Source organism: Daldinia childiae (genome assembly GCF_008694065.1).
Source record: "Daldinia childiae strain JS-1345 chromosome Unknown Scaffold4, whole genome shotgun sequence".
NCBI lineage: Eukaryota > Fungi > Ascomycota > Sordariomycetes > Xylariales > Hypoxylaceae > Daldinia > Daldinia childiae.
The window spans coordinates 2,605,844-2,620,124 of NW_022984645.1; the positions used below are offsets into that span (position 1 = coordinate 2,605,844).

The following is a 14,281-nucleotide window of genomic DNA, read 5'->3' on the forward strand; positions in this document are numbered from 1 at the left end:
ATGGATATATCACGCGAGCCCCCGCTTCCTCTCCCACATCTCACACATTCCCCACATGGAGAGAGCCTCAACAAGGTACTGATGCAGGGCCGTGGATCTGATGCAACGTACAGACATGACACTAGGTAGTAGAGCTTCAGCGCTTATACATTTGGTATCATTATAAAGATAACAGTCCTTCTAGGTATCTAGGTACATATTAATACTTATCTATGGGTGTAACAGTTCCAGTGCTGGCTCCGTCGTATCGTAGATTCACTTTCCGCCCGCCTGGTAAAAGCAAATATGACCTCCCACACTCTCGACCCACGCATTATCCAATTGGCCCGAACCATCAGCACATCCGTTGCCAAGATCGACGCCGCTCTAGCAGCAAATGGTCTCCCTAGCCCGTCCTTTGACGAGGACGCGCCGGTAGACTATCTCCCCCCCGAGATCTTGGGCGCTCGAGACGCGGTACTAGATGCCTCGGCCGAGTTACACGATTTACTGCTTGAGCCGTTACACTTGATCAAGAAGCACAGCGGGGTGAGTAAACGATTGGAAATGCCCGATGTTGAAGGGCCGTCTTTTGAGTCTATGAGCCAATCCATAGTGTCATTTTAGAGTAATAACTCGGTATGCCTCCAAGCCATTTCTCGATACGGCATCGCAAACCTTGTCCCTCTAGGAGGCCATATCTCATTTGCAGAGTTGGCCAAGCAGACAGGCCTGGAAGATCAGATGATCACGCGCCTACTACGACATGCCATGACAATGCGAATATTCCGCGAGCCCGAGCCTGGACAAGTTGCCCATACGAAGGCGTCCAAGTTGATCGCCAGCTCGCACATGAATGCTTGGCTCAGGATCGGAACCCACGAGATGTGGCCTGCGGCAACCAAGGTAAGGCAGATGCAAAGGGTCATTGATTACTTTGCCGGCTTCAATTCTCACCATGTATGTACAAACAGATGCTGGATGCCGTGGAGAAATGGCCAGGATCCCAGGAGCCAAACCAAACGGTATGATCTATTACTCCGAATTCCCTGTATAATAATCTGGTGATACAATAAATGCTTGTCTGACATTGCAACTCGTAACGAAGGGATTTTCCCTATCGAAGAATTCTACCCAATCTATCTACGACTTTGTCGGGAGCACCCCAGAACGAGGTTCTCAATTCGCCGAGGCCATGGCCATCTGGGCTAGTCGTCCGGATTATGCGCCGTCGCACGCGGTCAACGGCTACGACTGGGCTGCCCTTTCCGGCTCGTTCGCCGCCTCCGACCCAAGTAGGCAGCGTATCCGAGTGGTCGACGTCGGCGGCGCCCAGGGTCATGTCGCCGTGGCCCTAGCACAGCGATTCCCACATCTTGAAGTCGTCGTCCAGGACATGGACAAGGTGATCGAGGGAGCCGAAGCGAGGTTGCCTCAAGACCTGAAGAATGAAGGCCGGGTGCGCTTCATGGCTCATGATTTATTTGCGCCGCAGCCTATCAGTGCCAGGGTTTTCTTCTTCCGTTGGATTCTACACAACTGGGCGGACAAGTACTGCATTGCCATACTACGGGCGCATATCTCGGTTCTTGGACCGGGCGTGCGCATCATCGTTATGGACACGATTATGCCGGATCCTGACGCGGGATCTGGAAGCGTGGGCGAGGTACCTCTGTGGATTGAGAAGGACTTGAGGTGCGTGTCTGCCATCGGGCAAGCTCCTAGAGAATATCTCATCCCGTCCCGTCACCATTCTCTTATCAGCGCGATACTAACACTGACCATTGTAGATCCGAAGATCTGAACATGGGTGCCATTTTTAACGCACGAGAGCGCACGTTCAGCGAGTGGAAGGCCCTGTTCACCGAGGCTGACGCCCGGTTCATCTTGAAGACCGTGAATCGGCCAAAGGGCTCGACTTTGTCACTTATGGAAATAGAATGGACATCGTAGCAGCAGAGCCAATGGAGGTTTCCTGGATGTCATATCCTGAATCGGTCCCCTCTTATTCTCACAAGGTAAATGAGCGAATGATTACACATACTTAGGATGAGAGAATGAAATTTGAATATGCATATTCTCAGTTCATACCATATCCTGACAGACGCTGATCACACAAGAAGGCTTGCGGTATCCATTTTGGGACTATAATACGAACCGAAATGTTTTATTGCAATTCTAACCTCCGTATCCTCGCTTTTTCGTAGATAGGTAGGTACACATGCATGGCAACTATTTCCATCCCTCTGCTTTAACCTCCCGTAAGGTTTTAATCAATCTCTCAAGCCCGATACGCAACGCCTCCTTTTCGACAGCAAAGCTGACGCGGAACCAGCCTGGCTCTTCTGCGGAATACCAGCTGCCGAGACCAAGTCCTACACCAGACGCAAGCAAGCGATTCCACAGCGTCATTTCACGGTCTCGATAGAATTTATCATTAGACCTAAACAAGTCGGTAGCTGAAACCTCGGACTTATCGTAAAGATAGCGCTGCAGGTTGACCCAGGCGAAAACACCAGCATTACTGGGTTCTCCAATGTTAGTCGAATTCGTATAGTACAGAGTCAATGGTCGGCAAGCTTACACCTTGGAGTAATACGGAATTTCATGTTCCTGTAGGAAGGCAGTCAAGATTGCAGAGTGCTCTGTGAGTAACTTGCGGTTCTTGCTCATAAAGTCGACCCGAAACCCATCATCCGTTAACATGTTGGCCCAGATGTCTTGCACGATATATGGTACCCATCCAAGAACGCTAAACAGGAACTTAGTTTGTGGACCAATGATCATTAATAAGTAACTTACCTGATGGTAGATACTGCCGTTATGAGACCTTCATTCCTAGAGTGTAGCACGCCTAATCGAAACCCGGCTGCACAGAAGTCCTTACCCATGCCGTAAGCAACATGGACCTTCTGAGGATTGATATTGTCGTCAAGGTTCAAGGCCAATACAGAAGTGAATGGGACTGCGTCTGGAACCTCTGGGTTGTCGTAAACAGACATGGCGAAAATTTCATCACAAATCAGGTGCAAGTCATGCTGGCCACAGAAACCGGCAATCTCTCTTAAGGTTTCCACTGGCTATTATCTTGTTAGCAAAAATTTATCCTTATTTCAAAAGCCGAGATAAATAGGATTTGGACTCACGTAGCATCTTCCCAAAGGGTTGTGCGGACTAGAACGCCACGTCAGTTGATACTTGGTCCAAATCGAAACACATGCGAATATTATTTTCTCATACTTGCACAACATCACGGCCCGGACCCTCAACATTATCCTTAGTAGCCTGCTGCAAGGCATTTTGTAACGCCTTCCTATTGATCTCGGGATCGAAAAGATCATCGAGACACTGGTATCCCTCAACGGACTGATAAGTGGCGGGTATCATCACCCCGCGTGCTCTCTCCCCGACGCCTTGCGAGATACCGGACCAAAAAGGCACCGGAATAATGATACCCTCTCCATCACCACAGATGGACCATGCCAGGGCATCCAGAACTCCTATGTCGGATTTGGGAGTCAGTAATTATTCCTTATTATAGATAGGTAGTTTAGTGATTTCTTGAGAGTTTTGGCTCATTATCTTAAGATAAGAGAAAAAAGAGACCAGCTCCCGAGACACGCCAAAGGGGTAATAGAAGAGCCCAGATGGTCACCTGCTACTCCGGGAAGTATAAGAAGCTCCTTCTCTAGGATTGACTTTTCTGCGTTAAAGTTGTCTTGGAGGAACGATATCAGGGCCTTTTGAGACGCGGCGATCCCCGCGGGCCCACGCCATAGCCAAATTGATCATCTGGGCTGATCGTCAACTTGTCACAGTATGTTAGCAGTAGCTTATTATGGTGTGTCTAGGCACTCTTACGTTGTTCTTGATGAATGTAGATACGTCCTCGTACAAAAGAGGATTCTCTGCTACACCGAGAAACACTCTTTGGCTTGTCTGTTAGCCTGTCTTTTTCCTAATGTTCCGCCAACACGGCGGCAAACAGCAAAGTCTTGTAAGTGGAGACTCACAGGCCATCTGGGTTTCCTGGGGATCGGAGACTCTTCCTCGTGTCTTCGAGCATATCCCAGGGCAGAAAGTGGTGCGTGTTGCCGGCTGCCCTCTCAGACAGCCCATATTTCGCGACAGCTTCGTCCACTGGACCTTGTGAGATATAACTGGTCATGGCTCAAAGATTACCTAAGAATTAAGTAAGATTTGTTAAGACTAGTAAGACATTTATGATTAGAATTAAAAATAAATTTACATTTCATGTAAAAATATTTTTATTTTAAAACGCCAATCGAGGTGATATTATTGCAATGCAACACTTTATACTCACCCCCGTTACACCTAATACCTAGGTCCTAGGAACGTATATGGTCGACGTATGCAGCCAACATTCTCGGCAGGGGGGTGGAAAATAGTAACGACCATTCTGGTAGGTTGGTTCTACCCCTGGTAGTCTGGATAGAGTCTTCCAAGGTTGTTATCGCGCTTGCTAGCCACTTACAGATCTCGCCGTTGGGCTGCAGTAGTCTGCTAGCAATGGCTATGTAGGTAGGGAAGCCCGAAGGAAGAGATATGCATGCGTGCGGCTAAGTAGGTCACATATCAAGGCACACACATACACCGTCACATAGTCACACAGTAGGTCAGCATCGGATCCGAAGGGTACCTAAGCAAGAAATGGCAAGTTGATCCACGAGATCATACCTTTCTCCATCCATCACTTGGTTTATCACATATTTCATAGTACCCGTTTACATCATCTTGGCGTCTGCAAGAGACGTATTACAGGCATGCAGTTACGCTCAGCTAACCGTCTATTTACCCATCTACTGGAGTCTCTGTTACACACCCGCAGCTATGGGCTTCTTGAAGCTGCTGTCCACCGCAGCGCAAATACTCTCCTTCGCTAAGTATCGTGAGAGAAGCTTACATATACCTTCTTCCACCGTCACCGACGCCTCGAGGGTTCAGTATCTTGACAAACCCTCGCAGAGGTGCTTGCAAGATGTTCTCCGGGAGAGAGCAGAGTCACTCCCGGAGAAAAACTTGCAATTCTACCCCCTAGGCGGTACCTCGTCGCCTCCTAAACAGGTAACATACAGAACATTATATGACGAGGCAAAGCAGAACAGTTTCAAGATCGCAGCCCTGTTAAACTTTCGCCCTGGAAGCCCCGTACTTATCCATTTTGAAGATCATTGGGACAACATTCTCTGGGTCTGGGCTGTGATGCTGGCTGGAGGCGTCCCGGTGCTATCCCCGCCACTAAGCAATGTGGAAGAGCACCGAACAAAACACCTACAAGCCTTATCGCAGCTTCTTGAGTCACCCATATGCATCGCGAGAGAGGCCTCTTTACATCTATTTGTAGGCAACAACCACACATTCGACCTTCACTCTGTGGAAACCCTACTACGGACACCTTCCCCAACAATACGCGGAAGCAAAGAGGCAACCGGAAAAGGGTTCGCCAATGGAGACTCTCTGGCCATGCTAATGCTTACCTCGGGAAGCTCTGGGAATGCAAAGGCCGTAGGGCTTTCACACAGGCAGATATTAGCCGCAATCTCTGGAAAGGCATCTGTACGTCCCTTACCACCAGACGGCGCGTTCCTGAATTGGATTGGCCTTGATCATGTGGCGAGCTTGGTCGAAATACACATGCAAGCACTTTGGCTGGGCGTCGACCAAGTACACGTTCATACGGCAGACGTTGTGGCTTCACCGCCACTCTTCTTGGATCTGCTTAGCAAGCACCGTGTTTCCCGTTCCTTTGCACCCAACTTCTTTTTGGCCAAGCTTGTCACGGCATGCGATGGACCTAATAAGCCTCCGTCTCGTTAGTGGGATCTATCAATCTAACCGTGCTCGCATCTGGAGGTGAGGCCAACGATATCCGGACGTGCTCCGCGGCCTCAGCTTTACTTGCTAAGCACGGTGCATCACCCACGGTCATTATGCCAGGATTCGGCATGACGGAAACCTGTGCTGGCGCTATCTTTAATTCCGATTGTCCTCGATCAGATCTGAAGGAGGCCCGAAGCAGCGCCTCTGTCGGACGTTGCATGCCGGGTATCGAGATGCGCATTATAGATAGCGCTACCGGACAAGCTGTTGAGCCTTGCCAACCCGGTCACCTTGAGATCCGCGGCACCGGTCTTCAAAGGTTACTATCGAAACTTGGCTGCTACCGCTGAAGCCTTTACTTCTGACGGTTGGTTTCGAACGGGTGATGAGGGAAGTATAGACGCCAAGGGGAATCTGAGTCTCATAGGTCGGGTCAAGGACGTCATAAACATCAACGGAGTCAAGATTGTAACCGCCGATATACAGGCGTCTCTAGAGGCAGCGCTGAGCACATATGCCCTCCGTGTTGTGAGCTTTCCTTCACGGGCCCCCAGCGCTGCCACGGAGCAAATCACCATCGCGTACATACCCAATAAACCCATAGACGTTGAGAGCGTGGTCGAAATCGATAGGCTAGCAGCTCAAGCTTGCAGCCTGGTCACTACAGCGTGTCGACCTGTTATCTTCGGCGTAGGATCGAATACTCTCCCCTTGCTTCCTTTAACCACGCTGGGAAAGATTTCAGGAGCCAAGATGCGGGCTCTTTTTGAAGCAGGCGTGTTTGAAAAGGACGTCATACGTCACCGTGAGATTATAGATAAATCAAGGCGGCAGAGAGAAGTGTCTTGGACGGGCGAACCGCTCAGTGAGACAGAGACTCTGCTACGCGCAGACATTGCAGACATTAAGGGAATGACGCATATCGAGGAAGTCGGCATCGAGACGAACTTCTTCCAGTTTGGCTTCACATCCATGGACTTTATACGACTAAAGCACCGGCTAGACACCCGCCTCGGTATCACCGTGGCTACGATTGTGTTCCTAAAGCACCCGACAGTACGGTCTTTGGCCGGAGTTTTGGACAAACAAAAAGCAGTTCCGCCTGATGATGCACTATCCGATGCTCTCCCTGCTTTCAGCGGTCCCGAGAACGCAGCCGAAGACGGAGGCAAAGACATCGACTCCATTGGTCGATTTGTAGTAACGGAGACCGAGTACGATGCGGTGGTTGTGTTGCTGCTCTTCCGGTACCAAGACGCCGCTGTGGCTTGTCCATCCCGGTGTCGGCGAGGTCCTCGTCTTCGTGGGGCTTGCCCAACATATGAACGCTGACGACCGCCCGATATATGCACTCCGTGCACGGGGGTTCGAGCCCGGTCAACCCCGGTTTGCAGATATCAACGAAGCAGTCACGACGTATGTAGCGGCGGTACGCCAGAAGCAGCCACATGGACCGTACGCGATCGCAGGGTACAGCTACGGCACGATGCTCGCGTTTGAGATGGCCAAGAGGCTCGAAGCCGACGGGTCAGGAGAAGCAGTAGGCTTCTTGGGGAGTTTCAACCTCCCGCCTCACATCAAGATGCGGATGCGGCAGCTCAGCTGGAATATGTGTCTGCTACACCTGACGCAATTCCTAGGTCTCGTCACCGCCACCTTTGCCGACGAGGAGTCCGCAGCGCCCAGCGATTCCCCATACCGCAGGGCAACCCGCAGCGAAGCTCTCGCCTGGATCCTCGAGGCCGTCGAAGCGTCGCGGATGCGCGATCTCGGTCTTGGGGAGCGCGAGCTAGCGCGCTGGGCAGACGTGGCGCACGGGCTGCAGAGCATGGCCGTCGACTACGAGCCGTCGGGATTCGTGCCGTCCATCGACATCTTCCACGCGGAGCCCCTAAAGGTAGCCGCGCCATCGCGCGAGGCATGGGTGAAGGAGCACCTGAGCAGGTGGAAAGACTTCAGTCGAAGCGAACCTCGGTTCCACGAGGTTGGTGGCGCTCACTACACCATGATTGGGCCCGAGTATGTAGCCAGTTTTTCGGAGAAGTTACAGGCCGCCTTGAATTCAAGGGGTATATAAGGCTCTAAGTATTTAAATTTAGATGTTTCAATTAACTATTAGATTCGATGAGCAATAGCAAGATAGTAATAGACAAGATTAGCAAACAGAAAGCAAGTCAGGTTCTACAAATGGTATCATATCAAGAAGCAATTTTAAGCTCATATTTTGACATTTTGGCAAAAAGAGTGACGTGGAAGCTATATCTCATCTAGACCTACGATAGGCACCTTATTACAGTGCATATTGGGAGGAGCTGTATCTAGAGAGCAAAAGAAGGATATTGTCGACTTGTTTGCTCTCCCATCCTTGAAGCTTAGGTCCAACTAATCTCCTCGAGTAATCAGCCATTAACATACTCATCGCGTCTTCCTCCGAATCCTGATCTTAGCATCCACAGGTGGCACCATGGTATTCACCAAAGCCTTCCTGGAGATTGGCTTCCCGACCAGCTCCACGTCGTAGTTTAAGACAATATAGGCGAGAGCCTGTTTCATCGTCTGAGTCGCAAACCATCGCCCTGGGCAAGCATGTCTACCATATCCGAGTGGGAGAAAAGATAAAGTAGGAGTGACGAGGAGCTCGCGCTCCTGGGCTCTTGCTTGTAGGCTGGCCTCATCCAAACCCTCAAAAGGCCGGGAAAAGCGGAACGCGTCGAACCTTTGGGGGTCTTCGTAGTATTCGGGATCCAAATGGATTTTTGCGTAGGGAACGCTATGCGGACGCCTTTCGTGACGACGATGCCGTGGCCAAGATCAACTTCACCGGCAGAGACATCCCGGAAGAGATTGGTCACGGCGACATCAGAAGTGCGCATGGATTCGCGAATTGTTGAGTCAATACGGTAGAGGGAATCGACAGCCTCTGCGGTTCCCAGACCGGCGTGTTTTTCTGATACATCTTTACACTCCGCATACAGATCGCTGATAAACTCCTCCTTGTCCGGGCTCCCGTAGACGTCGAGGACAGTGTGGGCGAAGACATAGCAGATAGCGAAGATGAGCGGCGTCATGAGCGCGATGAGCCGGTTAGCAATTCTTGTTGCGTCCAACTGCTCCGGGCCGCCCTTGCCTGCCGTCGCGATCAACCACTGCAAGAAATCCTCCTGGGTAGCATTCTCTTCTTAGTATGACATGTGACTAAAGGGGAACTATGTTGAAGCTAAAGATATAAAAGCAATAATAGATTGATGGGATTATAGTGAGATTGGTGTAAGCAGTGGAATTGAGAGACACGATTTTTAAGTTGCGTCGTGATGCGATCTATAAACTAATAAAATACAAAAAACGCAACTTACAGGTACTTTCTCATCTTGTTTGGGCGCGTTGAATATGCGTAGTCGCTCGTTGACGATGGGCACAAGCATGTTCACGCACCGAGCCTGGAAATATCTAGCCCGGAGCGCTACTATAGGACCGACGAACTTTCTAAGAGACGGAGGGAAGCAATTCATTAAAGCACCTCCTAGTAGAACAGAATTGGCGTATAATCGTGACGTTTCAAGCAGCTTCTCATCGCGACCCAGCGGTAAGCCTATCAGAATGCGTTGAGCCGTACGGGCAATAACTTGTCCACACGCATCCCAGCCGTTGATGATTTTCCACTCCTTGGATGTGCCCCAGATGTCCTCGTAGGCAAGACCAATCTCCTCCTCTGTAATAGGAGCAAATAGACGCATATCCTTCTTGGTCATTTTCCTGCGCACCACGTCGAAGTGGATGGTATTCTGGTAGATATTCGGGTCGCTAATCACAAACGGCATCTGAACTGTCTCTACGAGGCCTGGGATGTTGGTGATCTCGCTGTCGGCCTGTTTGTCCGGCCTGGTGAGCAACTGATGCATCTGCGAAGGCGGCACTACCACGACAGCCTTTCCCGTCCAGGTGGTGGGAAGAGCGTAAGGTCGACTGAGTGCCTTTGAGAACTTGGCATAGCCCTCATTTGCGATCTGTCTAGTGCAGATGATGGACGCCGCGATGGCTCGACCCCAGCGGAATAAACCGCCAGAAGCGACACCGACAGCGTCGAGCTTATCCCATAGCTCACTTTCCTTGGTGTTGCTGCGTAGAGCGGTAGAGGTAACGCGCTGTAACAAGAATAGACCTACGGCAGCTAGGGCTACTAGGAGCCAACCATCTATCCACGCCATTCCAATTGCTACAATTGCTAATAGAAAGGGAGGTGCACAGAACAAGCGAGGATTCCCATTTCTTGTCGAGAGGCAGCGAGCTACACTAGGTGGCTTGGACTTGTAGCCTCGTTGGTCTTTCCGTTGATTCCTATGCGGCACAGCTTGAATGCGTGTTCTGCCAACCCCGATTCGGCTAACTATGAAGGACGCATCCATCCATCATCGCAGATGCATAATCCTGACAATACTACATAATACCAACACGATCACCGACTGGGGTAACAGCAGTATAGCGTTGCTTGGGAAAAGCGAATGATGATTGGATGGCAGTCATACGCCACGGGTGTAGAGATATCGCGGAGCCTACATATGTAAGCGCCTTAAGAATGTACCCCGAGGGTGCGCCGATATAGATATGAACGTTTGCACGAAGCTTCACGCGTATTTATGCGACCAAGATAGCGGGTGTGGGCGAGTCCGGAAAGGTGCAGAAAGCTGCAGAAAGCTGGGGCACAGGGTATATTAAATACCTTCTTTCCATGCTAATCGAGGCCATCTGAGGTACTACGACCATTCTTAAAAAATACTCTACGTGTTTTTTATTGAGATATTAGCTCCTCATCATAACAATGGAAACGGCTTTGGATCAAGTCCGCAAGGAGGCAGCCGGGAGCGAGGACGCACGCCGGAAGGTCATTTCTGCTTTACAAAGTCTAGTTTCCTCACTTGAGACCCCCGACGAACTCTTCACAGGTTTGGGTTCATGGTCAGCCTTCCTCTACTCTCCGAATGTTGACCAAAAAAAACTGATAGGATAACAGAACCTCCAAACGGCAACAGTCCAAATTGGTATAAATTTAGGCTTGTTCAGACATTTGGTGGAGGCTTCTGAACCACTCGCGGTCGATCGTATCGCAGAAAAGACTAAAGCAGAACCGCAATTAATATGTAAAACATCCATCCCAAATATAGAAGTCGAGTCTTACATATAATCCAGCTCGGCTCTTGAGATATCTTGCTGCCATAGAAGCAGTGGAAGAGAGGAGCAGAGGTGAATATACTGCGAATCAGACAACTCGCAATCTGACAGAGAAGGTTGTCGAGGCTGGCATATCTCACTAGTATGTGCGCTTCTACTTCCTCACTACCTGCGATCAGAGATTCACCAGCTTCTAGCTTCGGCCTCAGTGCACCTCAATATCAATGCCTGCCAGATTTGTTAAAGCAGACCAGTTATCAAACTCCAGTTGATGAGGCAAACACAGCTTTTCATATGGCCTTCCGTACGACCTTGGATCCCTTCTCTTGGTTTGCGCAAAATCCTACCTACCTGGCCGACTTCCACGCGTACCATGCGCTCCGTCGACAACCAGATGCGACTTGGCTCTCGGTATATCCTATAGAGACGGAGGCCGCTGGATGGCCTACTGACCAACCCCTTTATATAAACGTGGGAGGGGGAGTCGGCCATCAATGTGCACAGTTCAAGGAGAAACATCCCAACTTGGGTGGGCGAGTTATCCTACAAGACTTACCACACTCCGTAGCAGAGGCCCTTCCAACACCCGGCGTTGAGAATATGGCGTACAACATGTTTGAACCACAACCCGTGATTGGTATGTATCTTTAGTGTGCACTTATCAATATTAACTAACTTTGTTCGTAGGCGCCAAGTTCTACCACCTTCGGGCTGTGTTGCACAATCATCCGCCTCATAAGGTGCGGATGGTGCTTGAGACGATCAAAGCCGCTATGAAACCCGAATCAGTTCTGCTGATTGATGAAATGGTTTTTCCAGAGGAAAATGTGAACTACATGGCGGCATCAGTTGACATGACCATACTTGCGGCGTTTGCTAGTATGGAGCGCACAGAAGCGCAGTGGGCGACACTGTTCGAAGATGTAGGATTGAGAATGGTGCGAACGTATACGTATTCTCCTTTGAGTTACGAAAGTGTCATGGATGTTCGTCTACCATAAGCCATCCTTGAAAGGTAAAATAAGTTGAAATGGAAGTCAACTTGTTGAATAATACTATGAGGACGTATCGTTACTAAAAAGCCACTTGATCTACCTTGGGGTTAGGGTTAGGTTCATGGTTAGTATGGGTATGAACCAGAGTTGAGGTTATCCATAAATAGTATCATATTCATCAATTACCAAAATCCTCTCATCAGGGCAATTCTTTCCCTTTTCCTTATTTGGAAGTATCAATTAATCTAGCTTAGGTATCTTTTATAAAACCAATGAACAAAATTCAACTATTCGTCACAAGCACTAAGGTATGACAGAACGTTAAGACCTATAAGGAAAAAATATCATTTCAAAAAGCTCGAAAGTCTACGGCTCTAACACTGGTACATACAAATTTATCACTACTAGCAGAAATGCCCGGATTTCACTCGGGCTCTTGTGGCACTTTGCCCGAATTTATGAGTGTTATTATCATAGGCACCCTCTTTCGAATCAGGAAGTTCATCTATGCGTGGAATTTTAAAGCTATTTATTAAATGTATCCTCTAAGTGTAGATAGATTACTTCCTTCATTCCCATCTTTTTCTCAAAATATGTATCTTTTTACTTCCGAGTCCTTCTTTTGGTGTCGGGTCCTCCTTTGGGTGTTGAGTCGTTGGTGAAGGTGCTGGGAATGAGGGTTCCGAGGGTATTGATGGTATTGTTCTCGAGTATCTCGAGAGTGTTGAGGATTCCGAGCCCCTTTCCTAGATGACGAGTTCTCCTTTTGGGTGGGTGAGGGTATCGAGGGTAAGGATGCCGAACTCTTCTCCTGGTACAGAGTCGTGAGTGAAAATGTTCAAAGTATTCAATATATTCAACTGTATGATAGTAAAAAATTCAGGCTATTGTGACAGTCCGCAGGGGTGCCCTCCTATTTTTCATAGGGACTCGGGTCCTGATTAAGAAATAATAGCTATCTTCAATATTGTAAAGTTTTGCTCCATTACCACATAACGCCTCATACCAGTTTACTTTTTTTTCAAATAAATTTACCAAAATCAGGCCGACTTCATAATTCATGTTATGACAGGTTTAAAGGCTGTAGATCCACTAACTGTTTAGAAATGCGACAAGATTTTCGTAGTATTTGATAGGTACGTATAGCGGTATACTCACGATGGTTCTATAGTAGTACTACCTGCTTCATTCATCCTCGGAAACAAGTATTGATAGAATCTACCGGCTAGGTTTTAAATATTACGACGAATAGTCGAATTGAAACACAAACTTAATAGTTTTGTGGCATGGTATCTTATCATTAGATCTAAAATTCTCTAGCAAGTGGCGGTCCATCTCTTGTCTTTTGGCTTTTCTGGAATTTTATCGAAAGAATAGCGTAGCAAAATGAATACGGCTTATTTGAGGTTTACTTGATGTCTATTTGAAGTCTAATTGTATTCAATACCTGAGGGTACTTCGTGCCCTTGTTCGCAAGGCGTAAGAGCTTGAAATTTGAATCTCAATACTAAATGGAAAATACACAAGTCCGCGAATGTCAGGGTATAAGTGGGTAAGAAGGCCTACAGGGGTCTATCTACTATATAAGGGCGCTCTGCGCCGTCGAAAGAGAGTAGAAGCCAGGCGTTACTAGTTCAATATCATCCTTTTGGTCTACCTATCCTAGATATTCACTCTGTGTATGACATCAATCACCTGGGTATAAACCCCCTGACAGTGAACGCCATTTATAAAGGTCCTAGCTACGTAATACCTATTACTTCAATAGTGTGTAAAACTACAAAACTTCTCTCCACTGCCAGTCAACCTCCGAAACTTTATCGGAAATCACTAAATTATATTAAAAGGTGCCTACCTATATAACTGAGTTGTTGTGTAACTCATCAGATCATCGGAGGACGAGTGTCTATGTTAACAAACATAGATTTGTTTAATATATCAGGTATAAGGTAGATTAGCTGAGTACCTGATATAAGGTATTATCTATTAGACTATAAGACGTTACTGATATATCCGAAGTAAAACTGATTAAGCCTCTTAGGTGAAGACTAGGAGTGGATGCCTAAGATATACGCGAGGTCATCAAGAAAACCATTATAGACTCAAAGAGAATGTTATAGTATTTCTTCCATAATAAGCTAGAAAATATCTGCGTATTTTTACGGAGAGTAATTTGAAAAGCGCGTGATATAAAAGAACCTCGGACGTATCGCTCTATGTAGTCAACTTGATTGTTTACTAGTCTAGTGCCCTAGTCACACCGAAGTAGCTTCTATTCAGCAGCATACAATAAGTCCTAC

General features: G+C 48.2%; 5 protein-coding genes across 5 annotated transcripts; 3 read left to right on the plus strand and 2 right to left on the minus strand.

The window, feature by feature from the left end:
- Positions 1–285: 285 nt before the first annotated feature.
- On the plus strand, positions 286–1,932 carry GL218_05018 (6-hydroxytryprostatin B O-methyltransferase; the record flags this gene model as incomplete). Its single annotated transcript, XM_033581651.1, has 5 exons — positions 286–528; positions 607–885; positions 954–1,004; positions 1,088–1,674; positions 1,770–1,932. 5 exons carry the CDS (start codon positions 286–288, stop codon positions 1,930–1,932), a joined length of 1,323 nt encoding a protein of 440 aa, XP_033435693.1.
- A 279-nt stretch (positions 1,933–2,211) lies between these two features.
- On the minus strand, positions 2,212–3,366 carry GL218_05019 (1-aminocyclopropane-1-carboxylate synthase 1; the record flags this gene model as incomplete). Its single annotated transcript, XM_033581652.1, has 5 exons — positions 2,212–2,503; positions 2,564–2,731; positions 2,782–3,055; positions 3,126–3,153; positions 3,220–3,366. 5 exons carry the CDS (start codon positions 3,364–3,366, stop codon positions 2,212–2,214), a joined length of 909 nt encoding a protein of 302 aa, XP_033435694.1.
- Positions 3,367–4,830: 1,464 nt separating this feature from the next.
- GL218_05020 (Dimodular nonribosomal peptide synthase) lies at positions 4,831–7,897 on the plus strand (the record flags this gene model as incomplete). The annotated part of the gene is made up of 3 exons (XM_033581653.1): positions 4,831–5,064; positions 6,067–7,020; positions 7,076–7,897. The coding sequence occupies 3 exons, from the start codon at positions 4,831–4,833 to the stop codon at positions 7,895–7,897; spliced, it is 2,010 nt and encodes a 669-aa protein (XP_033435212.1).
- A 472-nt stretch (positions 7,898–8,369) lies between these two features.
- Positions 8,370–10,025, minus strand: GL218_05021 (Ent-kaurene oxidase; the record flags this gene model as incomplete). The annotated part of the gene is made up of 2 exons (XM_033581654.1): positions 8,370–8,981; positions 9,174–10,025. 2 exons carry the CDS (start codon positions 10,023–10,025, stop codon positions 8,370–8,372), a joined length of 1,464 nt encoding a protein of 487 aa, XP_033435211.1.
- Positions 10,026–10,636: 611 nt separating this feature from the next.
- Positions 10,637–11,987, plus strand: GL218_05022 (Demethylsterigmatocystin 6-O-methyltransferase; the record flags this gene model as incomplete). Its single annotated transcript, XM_033581655.1, has 4 exons — positions 10,637–10,760; positions 11,005–11,128; positions 11,184–11,623; positions 11,674–11,987. The coding sequence occupies 4 exons, from the start codon at positions 10,637–10,639 to the stop codon at positions 11,985–11,987; spliced, it is 1,002 nt and encodes a 333-aa protein (XP_033435214.1).
- Between the last annotated feature and the right edge of the window lie 2,294 nt (positions 11,988–14,281).